This window comes from Prosopis cineraria, unplaced genomic scaffold, assembly GCF_029017545.1.
Source record: "Prosopis cineraria cultivar Desert tree isolate PC_DT_omini unplaced genomic scaffold, ASM2901754v1 PC6, whole genome shotgun sequence".
Lineage (NCBI taxonomy): Eukaryota > Viridiplantae > Streptophyta > Magnoliopsida > Fabales > Fabaceae > Prosopis > Prosopis cineraria.
The window spans coordinates 9,033,047-9,055,338 of NW_026555337.1; the positions used below are offsets into that span (position 1 = coordinate 9,033,047).

Consider the following 22,292-nt stretch of genomic DNA (forward strand, 5'->3'; position numbering starts at 1 on the left):
TATAGTGAGGCTATTTTTTAAAATGAATAATAATTCAATGACATTGTACTCATTTCTCCTCAAAACATATTCCAATTAATTTTTTTTGTTTCTGTAGTGAATTTTCAAATTTTTTTGATCCTATACTGATATAATGTCCCAGTCCTTTAATGAAATTCTTCTTATTTATTTTATTTCACTTGACTAAATTATCCTTGGTTCTTTGGGCATCTTATTGAATGAAAATATTTAATTTCTTATAAGATATAAAAACTTTAACAAATTTTATCACTTTTAAATTATGAAAAATATCATTTTCATGATTCTTTTATTAACAGAATAGACCCATACCATATCAGTTTCATATGATAACTAAATATAGGAGTATGCTGTTAAAAAAAAAAAAATTAAAGATGCGGAGTAGTAATCAAACAAAATAATAATAATAGCGCCAATGAAAACATAGAACCAGTAATAATAACCATGCCACGTGTGCAAAGCACGCGCGTAATTAAAGCGTGGGGCTTGAAAGACTCTTTTTCTCCTCGTTTTAGTGTTTTACCACATCGACCGAATCTGTTGAACCTCTTAACCCCATCGCCTCTCTTTATTCCAAAGAGAGAGAGAGCGGGTGAGCAGACAATGCAGGAGCCGTGCATTGACACTTAGAGGGAGAGAGGGGTGAGCAGAGAAGATAGCCATGTGTGCTCAAGTCAGCATGTGAAAGAGCAGGCAGGCTCGCAGGCATTTATCCACCGTGAAGAAGCAAGAAATCCAAACGATATAGAGAGAAAAATATTGTGTCAAGTCAGCTCCCTTCCGGCTCTCCGTCCTCGCCTCACCTTTCAACCTTCAAACCTCTCTCTACTTACTGCTATGACCCAATCAAATAAAAAAAAAAGATTCTCAAGAAAGAGAAAGAACTTTCCTTTTCTGTCTGGCACTGTGCTCCTAGTGCTCTCTCTTTCTTGCACTATTATTTGATTTGAAATATCTGCTCCCCTTGTCTTTCTCACCTCTAGATTCTACCCCCATCTGTGTTTGGTTTGAAAATCAGAGAGAGGACAGCTATTACGTTTGAAAAAAAAAAGTCACTGTAGTACAGGGAAAAGAGCATAGAGAAAAAAGATCGTCTGGTTTGGAAACCAAGGGATACCCTTTGACGAAAATTTTTTGGCTGAGGTTAGGTTCGCTGGGCCTTGTCTTACACCCGTACTCCGTCTTTCTTTATTCTTCTTTGTCAACTCCCTTAGCGCATAAGTAGCCAAAAGATTTGTTTTTTATTGAAGGGTTTTTGTAGTTATGTTGTGATCTGTAGGGATTTATTAATCTTTGTGGTTCTTGTTTTTAGTTTAGCTTATGCCCCGTCAATTTTAGTTTATGGGTTCTTGATTTTCGGTCAAGGGTCTTAATTTCAGGTGGGGACGAGGGAAGGTCACCAGCTCTGCCTGTATAATTGATTGTAGTTTCCTTTACTTTTTTTTTTCCTTGTCTTCCCTCATGGGCTCTGTTGTTCGCTTCACCCGCAAGCTGCTCTTAGATGGTCCTTTTTGTGCTTTCTTAGGCGTCTGGGGGTATGGGATATAAGTTTCTTCATTTGTGCTCCTTATCTCCTTCTTCAAGGGCTTGTTTGTGAGAGTGCGTTCAGATTGAGCAGGGTTTCTTTCCCATTGTCTCGATCCCTCTTCTAGGGATTTGATTTCTCACTTGGGGATTGGTGCTATCCTTTGTTTATTTATAAGTTTTTGCTTCTTCTTGACTTGCAATTTCAACCTCCTCCCTCGTCTGGGGTTTCTTTGTAGTTCTAAAAGGCACCGTGATTCTAATGACCCTAGCTTCTGCTTCGCCGGTGGCAGTTTAGCCTTGCTTTGATTTGAGCTTGAGGATATTCTCTGGTTTCATAATGGTGGTGCTGAGATATTTCTTGATGAGTTTCCTCCAATGGGGGTTCTTGGCCTGCTTTCTTTGCTTATCTCTGGGTGTGAAAACCCCAACCCCGTCTTGTGACTCTCGTGATCTGTTGGCGCTGAGGCAATTTGCTGGCAACCTCACAAATGGGTCTATTATCACATCATGGTCCACTGATATCGATTGCTGCAAATGGGTTGGTGTTGTCTGCGATAATATGACTGATGAGACAACTTCTAGCAGAGTGATACAGTTGATTCTGCCTCAAATGGGTCTCAATGGGGCAATTTCTAGTTCTCTAGCGCAATTAGACCGCTTAATTGTGCTGGATCTTTCGTTCAATCATCTCCAAGGTGCGTTGCCCGCAGAATTCTCCAACTTGAAGCTGTTGAAGTTTCTTGATTTGAGCCATAATATGCTGTCAGGATCTGTTGCTGAAGTTCTTTCTGGTTTGCAATCCATTCAGACACTGAACATATCCAGCAATTCAATTGTCGGAAATCTGTCTCAGGTTGGGGAATTTCGTCATCTCGTTGCATTCAACATAAGCAACAATTCATTCAACGGTCAGTTCAATTCTCAAATTTGCAGTTCCTCTAAGGGGCTTCGTGTGCTTGATTTATCTGCAAATCGCTTTGCTGGTGGTCTTGAAGGCTTGGACAAATGTAACACATCTCTCCAGGAGTTGCGTTTGGATAACAATTTATTTTCAGGCCCTCTTCCAGATGCCTTGTACTCACTGTCAGCTTTGGAGCAACTCTCAGTGTCTGTGAACAATTTCTCTGGTCAGTTAAGCACGCAGCTAAGTAAGCTCTCTAGCTTAAAGTCTATCATAATTTCTGGGAACCAGTTTTCTGGGGTGCTCCCAAATGTGTTTGGGAATCTGACAGATTTAGAACAGTTAGCAGCACACACCAATTCATTTTCTGGGTCATTGCCATCTAGCCTGGCTTTATGCTCAAAGCTTCGGTTGCTTGATCTTCGAAACAATTCTCTGGCAGGTCAAATTGATCTTAATTTCACAGGATTAACTAATCTGTGTAACCTTGATCTTGCATCTAATCATTTTACTGGCTCTCTTCCAAGCTCCTTGTCCTATTGCCGCGAATTGAAAGTTTTAAGCCTTGCTAAGAATGGGTTGACTGGCTCAATTCCTGAAAACTATGCAAACCTTTCATCACTTTTTTTCCTGTCCTTGTCCAACAATAGCTTAGAGAACTTGCCTGGGGCCCTGTCGGTGCTGCAGCATTGCAAAAACCTCACTACACTTATCCTTTCTAAGAATTTCCGTGGTGAGGAAATACCAAAAAGTGTTATAGGCTTTGAGAGCCTAATGGTTTTAGCTCTGGGAAATTGTGGTCTCAAAGGCCAGGTCCCTGCTTGGCTATTGAATTGCAGCAAATTAGCAGTCCTTGATTTGTCTTGGAACCGTTTGGAAGGTAGTATCCCTTCTTGGATTGGTAGGATGGACAATTTGTTCTACCTGGATTTCTCGAATAATTCTTTCGTGGGAGAAATGCCAAAAAGTTTGACACAGTTGAAAGGTCTTGTATCCACGAATTGCACTAGACCAAATCTGTCTCCATCTGCTGGCGTTCCTCTCTATGTTAAGAGAAACAAGAGTGCTCATGGGCTGCAATATAACCAAGCTTCAAGTTTCCCTCCTTCAATATTATTGAGCAATAACAGATTGAGTGGAATGATATGGCCGGAAATCGGGCAACTCAAAGCGCTGCATGTCTTGGATTTAAGCAGGAATGAAATCTCTGGTACTATTCCTACCAGTATTTCAGAGATGGAGAACTTGGAAACATTAGATCTGTCATATAATGATCTCGATGGAGTGATCCCTCCATCATTTAACAACCTCACATTCTTGTCAAAGTTCAGTGTGGCATATAATCACTTGCGGGGACCAATTCCAACAGGGGGACAGTTTCTAAGCTTTTCTAGTTCAAGTTTTGAGGGCAACCCGGGACTTTGTGGTGGAATAGTTTCTCCATGCAAAACCGACAATATGGGATGGAGGCCCAATATGCCTTCTGGTTCTTCCAGCAAATTTGGTAGAAACAATGTTCTTGGTATAACAATCAGTATAGGTGTAGGGCTAGCCCTGCTTCTTGCCATTGTTCTGCTGAAAGTATCAAAAAGGGATGAAGAGAAGCCAGTTGAAAACTTTGATGAGGAATTGGGTGGGCCCCCCAGGTTATCTGAAGGACTTGTTTCTTCAAAACTGGTTCTTTTTCAGAATTCAGATTGCAAGGATCTCACAGTTTCAGATTTGTTGAAATCCACAAACAATTTTAACCAGGCAAACATTATTGGTTGTGGTGGGTTTGGTCTTGTGTACAAGGCAAATCTTCCAAATGGCACGAAAGCTGCAGTCAAGAGACTTTCTGGGGACTGTGGTCAGATGGAGCGTGAATTCCAAGCTGAAGTAGAGGCCCTTTCCAGAGCTCAGCACAAGAACCTTGTTTCTCTGAAAGGTTATTGCCGGCATGGCAATGTCAGATTGTTAATCTATTCCTACTTGGAGAATGGAAGTTTAGATTACTGGCTTCATGAGTGTGTGGATGCTAATTCAGCTCTGAAATGGGATGTGAGACTCAAGATTGCAAAAGGTGCAGCCCATGGATTAGCTTATTTGCACAAGGGATGTGAGCCGTTCATTGTCCATCGAGATGTTAAGTCTAGCAATATACTTCTGGATGATAGATTTGAAGCTCATTTGGCTGATTTTGGTCTTTCAAGGCTACTTCAGCCTTATGACACCCATGTTACAACGGATTTAGTGGGTACATTAGGATATATTCCGCCAGAGTATAGTCAGACATTAACAGCAACCTTCAGGGGTGATGTCTATAGCTTCGGTGTTGTTCTTCTTGAGCTTCTTACCGGTAGAAGGCCAGTAGAAGTCATCAAGGGTAAAAACTGCAGGAACCTGGTATCTTGGGTGTTTCAAATGAAATCTGAAAACAAGGAGCAAGAAATTTTCGACCCAGCCATTTTGGACAAGGATCATGAGAAGCAGCTCTTGGAGGTACTGGCCATTGCTTGTAGATGTTTGGACCAGGAACCAAGACAAAGACCCTGTATCGAAGAAGTTGTTTCGACGCTTGATCGTGTTGGGGTGGATGGTTTACAGCAATGATTATCAGTTCCTGCATAAATGACAGCTAGCTATCTGGATTTTGGTTGTTCTTTGAGTGCCAACATACATGTATAGCAAGTTTGTTGTATGGGGGTGGAACGTTCTTTGTTTATGCTTTCTTGGTCCTTTGTTACACAACACTGATACTTGTACCCTGTAAAAAAGAAAAAGGCTAATTTTGGCCACTAGACGTTCCTGCAATAAGAATCATAGAAGATCTGCACTTTCTTCCCATTAGCTGTTCTTTTGCATTTGTATGTGCTTGCAACAGATAGTGAATATGACAAAAAATGTTCTTTCCTACTTTGTATATCTCCTTATGGCCTTTATTTCTGGCGATCCAGTGGAGTTGAACATGATTCATTTACTGATGAAATTTCTGTTTTACATTGCTTTGACATCCAAATACATTCTAGAAATCCAAAGTGGGAATTAAACTAACTAGTCAAAATCCGAGGATATAATTTAACAGGTATATATTGGTTCTTGTGGCTCAATGAGACGACTACTTTATCGCCAAACTTGATCATAAGATTATCTATCCACCCACAAAAGAAGGACGAACAATTCATAGTGGTTCAAAAGGGTAATTGACAAAACAGATAGAAATCCAAAAAACCCAAGCGGGATAAGATCATTGGCAAGAGCTCAAGCAAGTTTGAGAAAGAAATAAGTGGAATCTGCACTTCAGAATCAACCAATTGGCTGAAGAAAATGCCACCTCAGTATATGCATAAAATATGTATATTGCTGATGTGAAATCCACTTGGACACAGTATATTACTCGGGATGATCCTTTTGCATATGGTTGAAATTGAAACTAATCCTCTGCTTTTGCTTTAAGAGGCAAGTTCTGGCTGCGGAACTCAGAAAGTGGCCTTTTCTTTTTTATAAAAGGAAGCCAATCTGTGTGGTTGAGAAGCATGGAAGTTTCATTCCAGGAAAAAAAAAAAAAAAAGCTTTTGATCAAACATTAGTAATCCCCATGAAACCAACCACAAAGTTACGATCAGACAGTTAAGGATACACTCAAATATTGGTGTGGTTTGCAAACATTTCAAAGGTGTTTTATCCACTGTCGTATAGTTTTTTTTTTAAATATATATATATATATATATATATATATATTATAGTATTCTGATTACTGGTATGATAATTAAAAGTTATTAAAAAAATACAGCTAAAAATATGTTGAGATTCCTATATCATTTTATAAATTTTAATATGTAGGTATTCTTTCAATAAATTTTGGGGCCCTTGGTCAATTTTATTTTTTAATTTCTCATAATGTGTGGCTTAAGCGTGCTCCTTTCTTTTGGGGTAAATATCAAGTGTTTTTTAGAGTTATATTGAACCCCCAACCAATTTAGATTGAATCAAGCTGAGTTACATAAAAATTTTTAAATTCATATTATTAGACGAGTTTTAAATGGAACGGATGGAAACAGTGTATTTAGATTTTTTTAATTTAAAGTACACTTTTGATCTTTTAATTTTATATAAAATTTTATTTTAATTTCTTAATTTTATAAAATATATTTTTAGTCTTTTAATCTTAACACCATTAATTTTAAATGATTAATTTTTGTGCTAATCATTGTTATGTTTTTAAAAAATTAAACTTAATTAATCAACATTTGAAACTATTTTGTTAATATTTAAAAGTTTAATGTAAATTTTTTTTTGATGAAACTAATAGTGTTATGATTAAAGAATTAAAAATATACTTTTTAAAATTAAATAATTAAAATAAAATTTTGTGTGAAGTTAAATAACTAAAAATACACCTTAACTTTTTTTATTTATATTTATTTTATTTTTTGGTCTTCTATTAATATATTGTCAACATGTAAATCTATCATAACATCAATATCAATTAATATTCAATCAAAACTATAAATGCATAAGGACCGACCCAACATGCAATTATTATTTTCATAATTGTGTGAGATCTAAATTATTCAAATCTTGGACTTAGCTCATTTAATTTAGTGATTTTATAATGACATTTTTTTAATAGTTTGTGTTAAAGAAGATAGTGTGAAACTGCCTAATGCGTTTCCCATTACAAATTGAGTGGCAATTTCACTTTTTTTCTTTTGTTCTTCTTCATGAGATAATGACCTATAAGCTATGGTGCTTAACTTTGAACATTATTTAAAAAAAAACACACACAGAAAAGAAGGCTCAACTTATTCAAACTTTTGATGGGATTAATTAAAAAAAAAAAATCAAACACGAAATGGAAATGCTTTGGACGCGGTCTTCTTTGCGTTACGTCTCTTGGGGTATGGAAGAAAATATTCATATTGTATTTTTCAAAATTTCTATAAATTAAAAATAATGTACTCGTATAAGATTGGAACTTGCTCAATATCTTCCATACACATTCTCTTGTTCTTAAATTGACAAGATAATGAGTGAGGAACAATACAGAATTTCCAGATTTGGATTCTTCACATTTTTTCCAGTGAATTTTTATAAATTTTAAAGAAAAATGATATAAAAAGAATTAGTGTATATAGATTTATTTTCTCTCTTTCTACCCACTAATTTTTTATCGTTTTATAATCGATTGGGGGGCGTTTTGGAGGATAAGATAGTTTCTAATTGCTTGGGCTTAAAAATATTCGTCCAGTTAAAAATTTTATGGCCTCCTACTAATTTCTTGGCCCTTCATAGGTTTCAACATGTTTCTTAATGGGCCAGATGATCCAAAACAGAGTGAGAGGATAAAAGATGAGGCCCAGGTTCAGACTTTTGTGGGAAACAAAAGAAATAAAAAATTGGGAAAACATTACCGATTTAAATGATCAAATAGTAAATTACCCGTACTATAAAAAAAAATATACCTATTTGATAACCACCATGGTGTGATCCTGATTAAGGTGCATTAGCATATCTTTTTTTTTAAAAAAATTCCATGTGGTTCGTTCTCCCAAGTTTTCCAAGAGCGATTTAAATGATTGAAAGTCATCTCCACTCGATATTTTCGTCGTGTATATTGACTGTCGTGAATTAATGGAAGTCTTTTGTTGGTCAAAAAGTGGGAAGGGGGGAATGAAAGCCTTGGTTTTATTTTCTATTTTTATGTTTTTAAAATAATTTTTTAAAATAAATTTTGAAAATATAAAATCTGTCATTATTTTAAAAATATATATCTAAATTGGTGAAATAAAAGGTGAAAGAATACTTTATTTTATTAACAACATGACGTTTTTTGTTTTTTTTTCCTCCAGTTTTGCAGAAAAAATAACAATATGCCTTCTCTTTAGTTTTGTTTAAAAAAAAAAATTAACAAACTGATGTTCTGGTTTTTTAATTCTTCAGTACAATTTTTAACTTTGAAAATTATAAGCTAAGCGGTGCAAAAAGGCTAGAGTGTAGATAACGTGTCCAAAATCCATGAAGGAAGGTGTTATACTAATAAATGGGCGAGCTATATGGGCTCGGCCCTTATGGGCTTAGGCTCTAAAATTTAGTTATCTTAATTTTATCTTAAAATTAAAGCTTAACTTTTATTTAAAGGGTTTAGAGCCGGGCTCATAAGCCCTAATAGAAATAAAATAAAATTTAACATTAAAATTTACTTAGAATATTTTAAAATTCAACATACATCCAACCAAAGTTTTACATAATCTAAAAAATAAATAAAAAATTTAAAAGTTTAAATAAGATGAAGGCAAATATCATCATCAATCCTAATCAAAATCCCCATCATCATCAATACTAATCAAGATTCCCATCATCATCATTCACAAATAAAATATTAGAACCCTCAGATACAGGTCCACTCATGGAAGATGGAGGCGGAAACTCAATATTAACTATCTCTGCAGCTTCTTCATCATCATCACCTACAATACCAAATTTTAAGGCTTCACAAGCTTCTTCATCATCATCACCTACAATACCAACCAAAAAAAAAAGTAAAACGGGCTTCACGGGCCATCCGAACCCGAGTCGTTTTTTTAGGGCTTAAAAGGGTCAGGCTTTGAAACCCAATTACCCAAAAAAATATCAAATTTTCAAGCTCGAATCTTTATTAAAATAGGTTTAAATGGGCAGCCCGTCAAGTCCGGCTCTTATTCCCGACTCTAAACTCATACTCAGGCGGCTTAAATTCGCTCTATGTCAGTGATGAAGAGCAGATACATGTACTGCATATATCGCACTACAACCACTATCACAGAAATGACTATGACAACAATAATCTTCACCAACAACATCCTCAGTATCTCCAAATCCTCATTATTTCTACGCTCTTCACCTCGCCTACTTTCTTCTTGCTTCTCTGCTGCCTTCCGTAGTCGTCGTTCCCAAGTGAGTATATATCCATCTCTCTCTCTCTCTCTCATAGTCTGCAACATGAGAGTGTTTTTTGCTGCATGCATACTGTATGTGAAGCAGGATGGGGAAGGAATAAGTGAGGGTGGTGGATTGGCGAGAGAGGACATCGCTGTGACGAATGATGCAGCACGAGAAGGGCCCATGAGAGCCATGGAAGACTCTGACCAGACCATGAATGAAGGCCAACAACACCATCTCAACAACAAAGGCTCACACAATAACTAAACCACATTATTGCGTAAGGGTTTGTTTAAACATCGTCACAATGGCTCCATTTAGCTATCCGATCATGCATATGTATAAGGGTTAAAAGGAATTTTTGCACATCAACTATTCATTTAGGAGTGTTTAATTTAGTGTCCTAAACTTATATACGTGGTTCAATTTTTCTTATCAACATTTATTTTGAATACCTTAATATTAAAAATATTAACTTTGATGTTAGTTGGTTGATCCAAAAAACTATAAAAAATAACCACAAAAATTACTGAAAAGAACACATAAAATTAAAAATAAAAGTACTCTATTATAGGAATATTAATATGCATTAAGTCTCTAAAATAGTGTACTTATAAATAATACTCCCTCCGTCCCAAATTATAAGATATTTTTGGATAAAATCTTATATATCAATAAAACTTATTAAATATACTTTACAACCTTACTTTTTCAAGATAAAAATATAAAATTTTAAAAATACCCTTCATTTAATACTTCATTAATAAAAGAATATTGAAGAGAGAGAATATATGGAAAAAGTAATATTGAAAAAGTATAATTAATGAAACTTTATTTTTATCAAAGTTTTTTATATTTTGAAACACTAAATATTTCTCAAAAGTGTCTTATAATTTGAGATGGAGGGAGTATTATTTATAAATGAATGCATTCTTATATCAATTGTAAATTTTTGAAGGAGGATTTATAAACTTTGGAGGAAGACTTATCAATTATTATAGTACTATTTTAGAGATTTTATTGATATTAAGTCTTTATAGAGTACTTATATGTATTTTTTGGGTTTTTTTTATAATTTTTAAGTCAACTAATAATAAAATTTAACTTTTTTTAGTGATAGCGTGTTCAATGCATCATTTGTAAGTATTAAAGGAGAAAATTGCACCATTTATAAAATTAGGATACTAAATGCACATGAGTGAATAATTGAGAGGCAAAAATGCACTAAATGTCCTTTAACCCTATGTATAATTATCTGACCATGTACGTATAAGTAGCAAAATATATGGTTTCCTAAATTCAAATTAATAAGGATAACCTCTTCGGCAAAAGGAGATGATGTTGAGTACTACATTGGGGAGACAAGAAAAGTGGAGTTTATAAAAAAAAAAAAAAAAGAGTCTGTCACACAAAAAATAACTTGATAGATTGGAGAACTCTATAAACTTATAAATTCTACTTTCCTTGCAAGGTGAGAGACTCAAAGCAGAAGATGAGTTTTTAAGGTAAAAATATTGGTCTTTCTGGGGTGTTAGTTCATATAAAAGAACAAGGAGTCGAAAGGCTATGATCAATTTCCTATCTACAGTGTTGGTCTAAATTTTTTGTTTTCAGATACACACAGACTATCTGATGTATTGTGATTTATCGTTTGGCTAATTTAGATTCAAGTTGAGTTGGATCAAGTATCAAAAATTGCAGCAGCTATTAGATTATAATTTGTTAACTTCTTTGAGTGAACAAGGCACCGGTGAATTTATACTTCAATATTATACTACATATACAAAGCATACCAGAGCTCTTAATTATACAATTCTTTGCTGTTAGTTTAACTTGACTAATAAGGGCTCATTTGGTTGTGGAAAAAAATGGCTAGAATGGACTAATGAATGACTTAATAGAGAACAAAATGAATTTAAATAAAGTTGTTGATTGATAGAAAGGTAAGGACAATAAAGATATGAAAGCTATAAAGTGATAGGGAGGTGAGAATAGGGATTAACATGAATAAGATCATCAACTCCCATTCCTACTTATCTACCACTCCATGGCTCTCACCTTTTTATTAGCCTATGATCTTATTTTAGTTTATTGCATTTTCTATCAACACATTTAATTCTATTCTATTTCTTTTCAACAATTAAACGAACTTCATGTCAACCAATTTTTATCATAATACAGTTTTCAGTCCTCACTATATGATATCCTTCTTTATGATAAAGCCATTAGCTATTGCAAGTTGTCTGAAATTTATTTTTTAAAAATATCATATATTTCTTAACTAATTAAACAATCTCCTAATTAGTCCATTATCTTCTAATTAATGAAATTTAAATATTAAGAGTAATTTTAAAAAAAGTTGAAGAGAGCAAGTTAGTAGTTTTAAAAGTTTAAGAATATTAATTAATTTTAATTGAATTTTTTGTTCCATACTATATATTAAAATAAATCTACGCATACTTTCTGCCACGTATATATTTGAATATTTGATATGTTTTAAGTGTTATCAAGAAGAAATATTTTTCTTAAACAATAATTACTATGTACTGTGAAGCGAGAGATATTTGTCTGAAGAACAAATCGTTAATTTCTCACTTTTCGATGTTTTCCTGCAGCGAAAGAATCATTCTCGTCTTCTATTGCTAAAAATCAAATCCACAGCGTAACTATATATCCCTTCAAACAAATCGATTACATATATTCTTGTTTGTTCATGCTCTCCGAACTAAAATCTCAACTTGATGACATCGATCGGGATATTTTAAGATTCCAAGACAACCCAAAAGACAAAAAACAAAAATCGAAGAGTCAATTATATGTGAACTTAGTAGAACACCATGTCAAAATTTACATATATAGAATCAGATACCTTAGTCAATTATTTGAGCACCTACGCAAATCCTCCTCGTATAAAGTTACAGCAAAAAACAAACAAACAGGTATGAGCGAGAAGACGGACACAAAGGTACCTTGCCTTCATATACATCATGTACGAAGTGTGGCGTGAAAACAAGTCCTCGGTTTTTAATTTTCTTTCAAGGCCTAGCTAACGTGATTGTTTGTACTTGGGACCAACACAATTATACCATATGCTTCTGCACGAACATGACTTATAATTCCTATCATCTTATCAATCATTGTTCAACTCTCTAGCTGTCTTCACCATCTTTGCTTCTCCACAAAGACACATGGAAGCAGAAGAAGATCAGCAAGAAGAAGAATCTGCTTGAGCACTAAATATATATATATATATATATATGAGGCTTACCTTTAGTTCCTGCTTTTGTCCATTCACAATAAGAATTTGCTCACAACTGTCCTACACAAAGCAGGACCTTTTTCCTCTCTCTCTCTCTCTCTCTCCCCCGTGTCATGCTCATGCATGTACCTTTGTGGGGTTGCAGTACATCACCTGCAATTCCATAGCAACTCACCGCTGAGAGAGAAGAATATAATCCAAGAGAGCAAAAGCAGGGGACCATAAAACAACTCAACGAGGGCGACAGGCTTGATTTTGTGGCGTTCAAGTTTGTGTGTGGTGTGATATTCTGATTCGTTTAGTGAAGGAGAGAGAATAACACAGTTATTATTATCATGAGACTGATTTGATGCTTTGAGTTTTCATGGCTTTGGATGATTATATTGTAGTGCAAATTTCGAAGCGGAACCATGCAAAAATGGCCTGAACTGACATCCATGCATGCCAATGAAAAATCTTTTTGCATCTATGCACGTTAGCTCAAGCTCTGTTTTCTGGTCATGAATTTTGATGGAAACTAAACTAGTAGTATGAAACATCCAAGTCCCTCGCTGAATAAAATAAAAGTTTTAAGATATTCGAGGAGATCAATTCTTCAACCTTAATACCAAGAAAATTTAGATCCTGTTAGAGCAACCATCCGAAAATGGAGAAGAGAAAAATGCCACGAGCCAGTCCCAAAAACATGAGCACAACTAGGGTATAGGGCTTTTAACATGTCTTTTCCATAAGGGTTATGGTATCATATTTTAATTCAAAACTTCAAAACTTAAACTTATTGATTCATTCTTTTTATTATATATTAATTATTAAATTTAATTTTTTTTTAACGTGAGATTTCTCACATCAACTCAAGTCTATTCACACTTGAATATCCTAATAAAACCGATAATTGACAGTTGCTCACATGACTTGACTAGGTGAGATTTCAACTAAAAAGCTTAGGTTAAGCGTTTCTTACTTAAAAGAGGCATTAGCTAACAGAGTTGCCCGGAAGATGCTATGAGGTGCTTGAACCTGTGTTGGAAATTTTCAGATCAGTAAAAAGCACAGAACGTGGATGTCCCACATATGGCGAGAGTGAGAACAAGCTAGCAGTCTAATAAAAGCACAGAGGTGAACATCAAATCCTCAGATCTTTTCTCATTAATAAGTCCCTCGAATCCACCTGCTTTTGTCCTCCATATCCAGATACCTTCCATGGTGAAAACTCACATCACGTACTTAGTACTATGGCATCTTATGAATGGTGCTAGCGTGCTTGGTCGTGTCACTGTAAGACATCATTTTCTTGGTGGCCCAAGTAGTTCAGTACTACTGTTGCGACATATATGAAAAGCGTCATGGTTCAGAATTTTTGTTTTGGTTTGAAGACTACGGTATGATTATAACTTTGATAATTGACACTCACAAAGACTTTTTAAACAAAATGAAATAAAATACATCTGAGGACGCAAAAAGGTCTGCCTCAAAAAATTTTAATTTTCAAAATCAAATGTTTGTATCAAATTTTAAGAAAGTAATTATTAATTACAACTCCTTTTTTAATATTTTCAGAGCAATAAAATCTTCCAAAGATAAATATCTTTTTTATGGGATTGAATAAAATCATACTCTTTAAGGTACTAAATTGAAACAAAAATGGGTGTGTGTCCAACAACAAAGGTAATGATTGAAAAATATTGCGGAGCCCTCCATACAAAGGGAGAAGATGGAAGTAAATAAAGCAGGATCCTATTTTGAAGGCCAAGAAGGAAGGCCGAAATAATAAGGAAAAGGAAACAGTTTGATATACTCTACATTTAACTTAAAAAGGCTTCCAAGTAACACTTGGTATGTCTCTCTCATCTTCCTATGCTCTCAATGTACACTGAGCTCTTCATATAGACTTTTAAGTGAAAATGCAGTGCATCAATACCTTCCACCCAATCCACCTCAGTTAAATGCTTAACCCAAAAAGTTGGGGTGAGATAGTACTGGAAGAGAGACCAGACCTACTAATCTGCTAGATTGTTTACCATTTACCCCATCCATGTAAATAAATAGTGGCAGTGAATAATTTCCTGGTAAAGTTCTTGTGGTGATTCTGCAAAAGTTTGTAGGATATCATGAACTTTTGGTAAATATGGTTTTTGAAGACATGGATTTTATTATGCATTGCATGTAATGTGGATCCTTCATCTGCTTTTCATCAAGCACAAAAACAAAACAAAAACAGACAAAAAGCAGAATTTCCCTTTTTCCATGTATAATCCCTTCAGCAGCAGTAGTTAAGTTTTTGAATGGACATGGAAGTGTATCTGAGAGAACTATCACTTTCAACAAACCTTTCATACAAAATCAATCCCCACTTCCCACTTACTGCAAGAATTGGGATCTAAAACTTTCCTTTATTACCTTTCCATAACAGACAAAACCCATTGCGTAAGGACAAGACTTTGATGAAGTTCTTCGCGTATTTGCTATCTAATTCTCTAATTTTTTTTTTTTAAGTTGTCTACCAATAATTCCTCCTCTATGCATATTCCCCTCACTATTAACAAAATGCACACACTTGACAAAATGGAACCTGTGGTCCACCCTCTCTTCCCTTTTCCTCCTTATAAAACTCCTCATGGCTTCCTAGCTTTCCAAATGGCTTGCTCCCCTCATTGTAATTGCCCCACCATTTTCTTCTCCTCCACCAACACCATCTTATTGTAAGCTCTCAGCAATGGAAGCCAAGCTTGAGAGGAAGAGAACTTCAATTGAGAAGGTAAGGAAGGATAACAACGTAGTTGAAGAAGAAGAAGTAGAGGATGAGGTAGAAGAGGAAGAGGAAAGTGGCGGTGGAGGTGATGGTGGTGTCGCAGAAGAGCAGAAGAGGAAAGGTGTCATGGGAAGTGGAAGAAGAGGGTCAAGTGGAAGTGGTGGAGTTTCTCCACCTTGTTGTCAGGCAGAGAGGTGTGGAGCTGATCTGAGTGATGCAAAGCGTTACCATCGCCGCCACAGGGTGTGCGAGTTCCACTCCAAGGCAGCAGCTGTAATGGTTGCAGGGCTAAGGCAGAGGTTTTGCCAGCAATGTAGCAGGTGTTTAATCCCTAATTCAACTAGAGCTTCATCTTTATGTTAGAATTCAATATAGATTGTACAGATTGATTTTGCCCATACTCCAGTATGATATATCTATTTGTTTCATCCTTAATCCTTTGTTCTTTAAAGCATTATGGTTTTCATGAAGCAGAGGAATGAACAATAGTATGTATATAAAGAGGCTAATAGGGATGGAATAGTGTCCTCCTCTACCTTAAATATAGGAAAATTAGTTCGCCTAATTTTATAAGTCACAAAAAGTTGGTTCCTGTTAACCATTTCTACCAATTGAGAATCAATGTTCTGTGCGTATAACATGAATGAAACCTTGTCTGAGAACTTGAGCTTCCTTGCTTAAGTATTTTTCACTTTACAGTTCCCATGAATCCCAAGGAGAATAAATGCCAAATAAATGTTCAAAATTCTGCGTCTGCTTGTTTACCTGGATAGGAAACTATAATGACTCTGCAGGTTCCATGACTTGGGGGAATTTGATGAAGCTAAGAGAAGCTGCCGGAGGCGCTTGGCTGGGCACAACGAACGTCGCCGCAAAAGCACTGGTGAAATTTACAATGAGAGCTGCAGCCGTGGCAAAGGTCACCACACAAAGGAGAGCCATTGCAGGCATGCTGATGATAGAGGACGAGTCCAAGTGAGCACTCCTGGGAGTTCTGGCTACAAATCTTTTCACATAAAATAAATCCTTAACTATATAAGAGGCTCTCTCTCTTCTGTCATCCTCTAGTTTCTCATGTGCCAAGGCATACATAGAATATTTGCATGTTATCAGAATAAGCCAAAGAGAACAATCCAATGTCGAGAGAGGGTGACTTCTGAGTTTAGTTATTACTACGTGAATTAGGCAGAATAAGCCCAAGAGAACAATCCATTGTCTAGAGTATGTGACTTCTGTTTGTGTGCTTCTCTTCTGTTTGTGTGCCTTAGCTAGGCGTCCTGTGAGAACACCCTTGAATGGAGTCCTCGGACTTGCATGGGCAAAGAGGACGTCCCCCTTTCAATTATTTTCATACCAATATTATGTTCTATTCTATGTTATGAGAATAAACTGTCCAGAAGGGAGTTATTAGCCCGGTCGTTTAAGAAAAGTACCATCTCTTCTTACGTTAATATCCCAAAAAAAAAAAAAGGAAAAATCAATAAAACATTTCAATTTTGATGTGCAAAAGCAACAGAAGGAAAAGCATAAACTAAGCATGTGAAATGAAAAGTCCCATATTTTAAGAAAATAAAAGGCAAGTCGTATTTGATACTCAGACTGCACACCTTCCTGAGTTGCCTTCTCCTCATTTTATTTTCTCACAATGGAAATGGGAATAAGCATGTGAAATGAACTTTCCTGAAAACTTGTTCTCTTAACTATGGTTAGAAGATGTATTACTAATTTTTAGTGCAACAAATACACAAGTTTAGCTTTCCTTTCTCTTTTTAGAAAGACTTGTCCTCAGAGTAAACATAACATTACTGTCCTTAATTTGTTTAATGAAGCACCATGGCATGGCATTCCATATTTCCCCTTCTTTTTCGCTCTCCGAATAAAGTGCAAACAGAATCATACACAACCAGAAGATGACTTGTATTTAATATGAAAAGTGTGTAAGATCTCCTAACCGGAGCAAACATCCTTGAATACAGTAATACGTTTCGCTTGTCTAAACAATCCAAAACTAAATCTTTCCTACATTGTTATATCAAACAACAGTTTCTCCCCCAGATTTTCTGCAAGAAGAGCAGGCATGACATCACGCTCACACCTTAAAAGACTCAAGCATAGCACCTGGCGGACATCAAGTTTTCCAAACAACAAACTATGTTATACACAACTTCCAAGTCTGCACACCTTATTCCACATATTATGAGTTTTTGCGATCAATGAAACTTCAAAACAATGCAGGAGATATCATCTGAGCTCTTCCTGTTAAGTGCTTCTTCAGTGAGAAGCTTTGCTGCTGATCGAGCATCCTTTACATCCTTAATAGTATCAACTGCTTCTTGATTTGACATTACCTAGGATAAATGTGAATAAATGATTGTGAGCAGCAGAAAAGCATGCAAGTGAATCCAACAACATGTATATTTCACAGGTATTGCAACGGAGTATCCGTAAGGTGATTCATGATTTATTATCATTTATCAAATCTGACCTTCCATAATCCATCACTGGCTAGTATAACAAACTCTGCACGATCATCTATAATCTCCTCTGCTACGTGTGGTTCTGAACTAAGGTGTTGCTTCAAGCTTTTGTCACCAAATGCCCTCGACACTGCCAGCTGCCCATCCACGCGTGGGACATCCCCTAAATTAATCACAAAATCTGGATTGTTAATCCTGAAACAAAGCCTATCTTGGTCTCAGCAAGAGCAGAGAATATGGTAGCCAGCTAGATCAGAAAGACATCTATGCTAGGATCCTTAGCCCATGGTACTACAACCACCATAACAGGATAAACGAATGCAGTCTTCTAACAAGAACAAGGCATAATGATCTCAACGTTTAAAATCTGCTTACCTGGAAAGTTTGATACAAAGCCGCCTCTGTTCTCAATCTCCACCCTTTCAGAGCTTGGCTCATGATCCACTGATAGTTGTTTAGCCACACCATTCTTGGATAGGACAGCCCTTGAATCCCCAACATTGGCTATTACCAGCTTATGACAATCAATCAATATTGCCGTGACTGCCGTGGAACCCCCTGGTCCCAATTCAACTGCTTTCTCAAGAATGGTTGAATCAGTTATACGATATGCTCTCCTGATTGCTCTTCCAGTTTCTGTCCAGAAGTCCGGCTACAGGGAAAAGAGTTATTGGAACATATTATGTTCCAAAACCATTGTCATTACTAAGTAAAGGCGAACAGAAGGACATAATAATTGACAACAGAAAAATGATTTACAAAGCCAATATGAGCAACAACTTGAAAATCGTGAGATATGAGTACAAATGTGGGTGTATATTAGTATATATATCCAACAAATTAATAGACAAAAATCAACAATATAAAATAAATTTGATTTCTAAACAAGGAAAAATTAATCCTTTAATCCTTGTAATTTTGACTCAGTTATAACTCAATCCCTGAACCATGACCTGTTATAACTCAGTCATTAAATTTTGACCCGTCATAACCACTATATGGAAAACCGGATCGAACTAGCCAAGTCAACCCTTGAACTGGTGACTTGGCCTCTCCACCGATCCGATTTTCATCTTGACCCAGTTAGCGAGTGATCCGGCATGACCTGGCCAACCCGAGGTCAACCTGGTGTAAACCAATAACCTGGTGTAAACCAAATAACCTGATGGGTTAGCTGGGTCACCTATTTTGTCCTTCATAAACCTCAAAAAGTTCTAATTTTGCCCTTCAAAATCCTCAAAATATGACATTTGGAGGCTTTTTTTCTTTTTAAAGAAAACAAAAAAAGCAAAAGGGCAAAAAGGCTTTGTTGGTTTTGCTTTTGAATTCTGAAATCAATTGATCAAACCCCACCCCCACCAGCTCTAAATACTCATCCCCTGCCCTAGCACAAATCGAACCCCACCAATCGATCATCGACCATCATCACTACCCATTCTATCATTTGTTGCTCTCCTGGGCTCCTGGCTTTCCTAGTTCAAACTCTATCTCTCTCACTGTGTAGCAAAAGTGCAAAACTCATCGTGATTGTGATGCATAACTTGTGTCGCTCTCGACTATCTTCTCTCTCACCGTGAAGCAGAACTCGTCGTAACATTGCTATCCTCTATCTCTCTCAGTGAATCTCCTCGTCATCTAGTCATTAGTTTTCTGATTGCTATGCCTTTTCCTTCTCTGCATTTTTAATTCAAAATAAGTAGTTTCTACATTATTTACTATTGTTAATTTGTCTATTATTGCTTAGCATAATGTCTTGACCGATTCAATAACCAATCCGGTTTTAAGTAACTTGGTTATAACTCAATCCTTATATTTTTAATTATTTAAATATGATCCGTATATCTTAAAAAATAAAATTATAAAAAATTAAAATTTTGTTAAAATTTACTGCCAATATTTTAAATTACTAAAATCTTTATAAATATTATAAATATTAAAAGTTTAAAATATTTTTAATCTTCATGATTTTATTTTTAAAAATATAGGGACTAATATTTAAATAGTTGAAATTATAGGGATTGCAACTAATACTTAAATAGTTAAAATTATAGGGATTGAGTTGCAAGAAGCAAATTTCATCAAGAACTGAGAATAAATCAAAGTTCAAGGACTGATTCTGCACGTTCTTGAACCCACCCCAACTAAAAAAGCCAACATTAATATGTAGCATGTCACAAAACGATACATAAATTTCATTTCAAATGTGTTCCATACTTCGGTATGAGCATGTCAACTTTTATGAAGAATCAGTGCAACATAGTTCACAAGTAAACATACAATGGGTGCAACTCATAACATAGGTAACTGGAGATAGCTAGGATCCTTTATTACCTCTTTTAAGATATTTTCAAATAAATGAGACTGTAAGTAGTCAGCCACGTCGTGACCCATGTGGCCATCAAATATTGCAAACAAACCCAATTCATGCTCATCAACTTGCTTAAATTTTGCAACGAGATAATCTTCCATAGCATGAGCAGATTTTCCCTTTACCAAGTGAAAGCCATGACTTATCTCCTTTGACATCTTGCTCTTCCCTTTCCCTGAATCAGGATCTGACAATCCAACTTTTTCCTGCAAAAAACATACATGCGTCAAAGACTCACTTATTGTACACAAGGCAACTCTTTGAACTACAGTTAGACACTTCATATTTTGTCTATATCCATTCTTCCTAGAGCAAAATTTGTCAACGATTTATAACATCATAAGCAAAACAGAGAACTAAACTCTACACTCTTTTATTTCTAGGAGCACAAACATCAAAATCAATAGGTGAACGAGGATTCTGCCCAGAGTTAAGACAAAAATGAGAGGAATACTGTTGTTAAGGATTGGGTTCTGTCCAGAGTTATTCACTAGTAGAGGTTATTGTTGTCTTTTCCACGCACGTAGGCACCTTATCCACAAGTTTAATTTGCTGCATCCTTGCATGATTAGTAAAAATAATTCCGAATGTATTTTCCCAATAACTGGATATAGCATCAAAACTGGGAAATTCCTTCTACCTGGGTTTTTTATGGTCACTAAGTGTACGGTGTGTCCACTATATCAGTTCTGTATAGTGATAAAACAATATATATCTGGAAGAGTACTCAATCATGTACCTTGTGAATGGTAGTTTGTTTTTAATTCAGAATCTTGTGCTTCCACATTGGCAGTTTGTTTGCCCTTTAATCCATCAGCAAATAGTCATAGTTAAAACCCCAAAATCATCTACAGGATTATCAAAATCCAATGCTCTTTCACTGGGCCTATACACAACTAACAATAAATACAACAATTCATTCCTCATCTCATCAGCATTGTGTCACTTTTCGATTCCAGTAATCTCATGAATTTGAGGCATCCATAAGATGCTCCTGCTAAATGCAAAACTATCTCTAGAATTCAACATCATTAGTTTGATTAGCTCGCAGCCAGATATATCTTTACTGACAGAAACGGTACACAAGTGTGAAAGACGATTCACGCCATATGAATGATATAAATGAACTTTACCAATCATCCTATGTGTCTATGGTTGATGAACGAAAGCAACTGAGCTTTGAACCCGTGATCCAACCTGCTTTGCTATTAAAGGACCGAAGGTGAAATGCATTAAATTTCAAAGATCGTTGGCCCCAAGAAGACTAACATTTTTCGACCAGTAGCCAAACCAACATCTATAAATGAAGCAAAAGAATCCCAACTCCAGCCAACTGGAAGGAACTATATTTACGACAAAAAGATTTAACACAAACAAAATGAAACCTGCTTTGACTAATTGTGAATAGAATGCCACACTAACAGCTGCGCTCTAGAAGAAAGCACCCCCACCATCCTGGTTATGTTTTATCAGGAACATTTGCATATTAGGGACGAAACACGATGGACAGAGCTAATAGCATGATACATCCTCACTTATATCATTTTCATATTGTGAATAGTCACCAATGAACTCGTACATGGATGCATTTATTATCTATACAAATACAACCATATCCAATCTCTTTGATTGATCACCAAAAAAAAAAAAAAAAAACCACCAACAAATGAAGATCTAGAATATTTATCCATCACAGAATACAAAAGGCAAATTGCACCAAAATCAAAGGTATGAATGAAAAGGTGCAAAATGCGATGCAATTATGCAAATGAGCCAATACCGAGGAAAATTCAGCCAGAAGGGCGATGATTGGTGAAAAGGAAAAGAAAAGTCAGGGAGCCATACATACCTTTATTTTGTGGAGGATCTCTTTGCCAGCCATGGCAGGAAAGCTTGGGGTGTATATATACAGGAGAGGAGGAGGGTATGTGATGTGGGAATAGAGGCGACTTGCTGTGCAGATCGAGGCGGAGACAGGGACAAGGAATAGAAGGAACAGGAAGCAAAAGAGAGGGGCGAAGGAACGAGGGAGAGACGAGTGTGCAGAACGGAAGATGACCAGTATTATTTCGTTGACACGACGACACTCTCTC

General features: G+C 35.9%; 3 protein-coding genes across 9 annotated transcripts; 2 read left to right on the forward strand and 1 right to left on the reverse strand.

Annotated features, from left to right (window-relative positions):
* Positions 1-611: 611 nt before the first annotated feature.
* On the forward strand, positions 612-5,341 carry LOC129313447 (phytosulfokine receptor 2). Its single transcript, XM_054956555.1, has one exon. The coding sequence runs from the start codon at positions 1,883-1,885 to the stop codon at positions 5,036-5,038; it is 3,156 nt and encodes a 1,051-aa protein (XP_054812530.1). The 5' UTR covers positions 612-1,882; the 3' UTR covers positions 5,039-5,341.
* Positions 5,342-15,223: 9,882 nt separating this feature from the next.
* LOC129312766 (squamosa promoter-binding-like protein 3) lies at positions 15,224-16,783 on the forward strand. The gene is made up of 2 exons (XM_054955468.1): positions 15,224-15,674; positions 16,149-16,783. The coding sequence occupies exons 1-2, from the start codon at positions 15,319-15,321 to the stop codon at positions 16,375-16,377; spliced, it is 585 nt and encodes a 194-aa protein (XP_054811443.1). The 5' UTR covers positions 15,224-15,318; the 3' UTR covers positions 16,378-16,783.
* Positions 16,784-17,250: 467 nt separating this feature from the next.
* Positions 17,251-22,292, reverse strand: LOC129312764 (probable protein phosphatase 2C 39). 7 transcript variants are annotated; one of them, XM_054955464.1, is made up of 8 exons: positions 22,049-22,291; positions 21,585-21,654; positions 21,333-21,404; positions 20,939-21,002; positions 20,163-20,405; positions 18,207-18,483; positions 17,840-17,994; positions 17,251-17,702 (listed from the first exon to the last, which is right to left on the reverse strand). In XM_054955464.1, exons 5-8 carry the CDS (start codon positions 20,355-20,357, stop codon positions 17,565-17,567), a joined length of 765 nt encoding a protein of 254 aa, XP_054811439.1. In that variant the 5' UTR covers positions 20,358-20,405; positions 20,939-21,002; positions 21,333-21,404; positions 21,585-21,654; positions 22,049-22,291; the 3' UTR covers positions 17,251-17,564. The 7 variants fall into 7 exon arrangements, with proteins under 7 accessions (XP_054811439.1, XP_054811438.1, XP_054811437.1 ...); XM_054955463.1 differs by lacking the exon at positions 21,333-21,404; XM_054955462.1 differs by having other exon boundaries at positions 20,939-21,404.

Bases quoted from the DNA above. Each gene is read 5' to 3' on its own strand.
- LOC129313447 (XM_054956555.1), top strand. From the start codon at position 1,883: ATGGTGGTGCTGAGATATTTCTTGATGAGTTTCCTCCAATGGGGGTTC.
- LOC129312766 (XM_054955468.1), top strand. From the start codon at position 15,319: ATGGAAGCCAAGCTTGAGAGGAAGAGAACTTCAATTGAGAAGGTAAGG. The intron at 15,675-16,148 runs GTGTTTAATCCC...ATGACTCTGCAG, and splicing joins TTTTGCCAGCAATGTAGCAG to GTTCCATGACTTGGGGGAAT.
- LOC129312764 (XM_054955460.1), bottom strand. From the start codon at position 22,081: ATGGCTGGCAAAGAGATCCTCCACAAAATAAAG. The intron at 20,406-22,048 runs GTATGTATGGCT...TGTTTTTTGCAG, and splicing joins AGATCCTCCACAAAATAAAG to GAAAAAGTTGGATTGTCAGA. The intron at 17,703-17,839 runs GTCAGATTTGAT...CATTTATCCTAG, and splicing joins CCAGTGATGGATTATGGAAG to GTAATGTCAAATCAAGAAGC.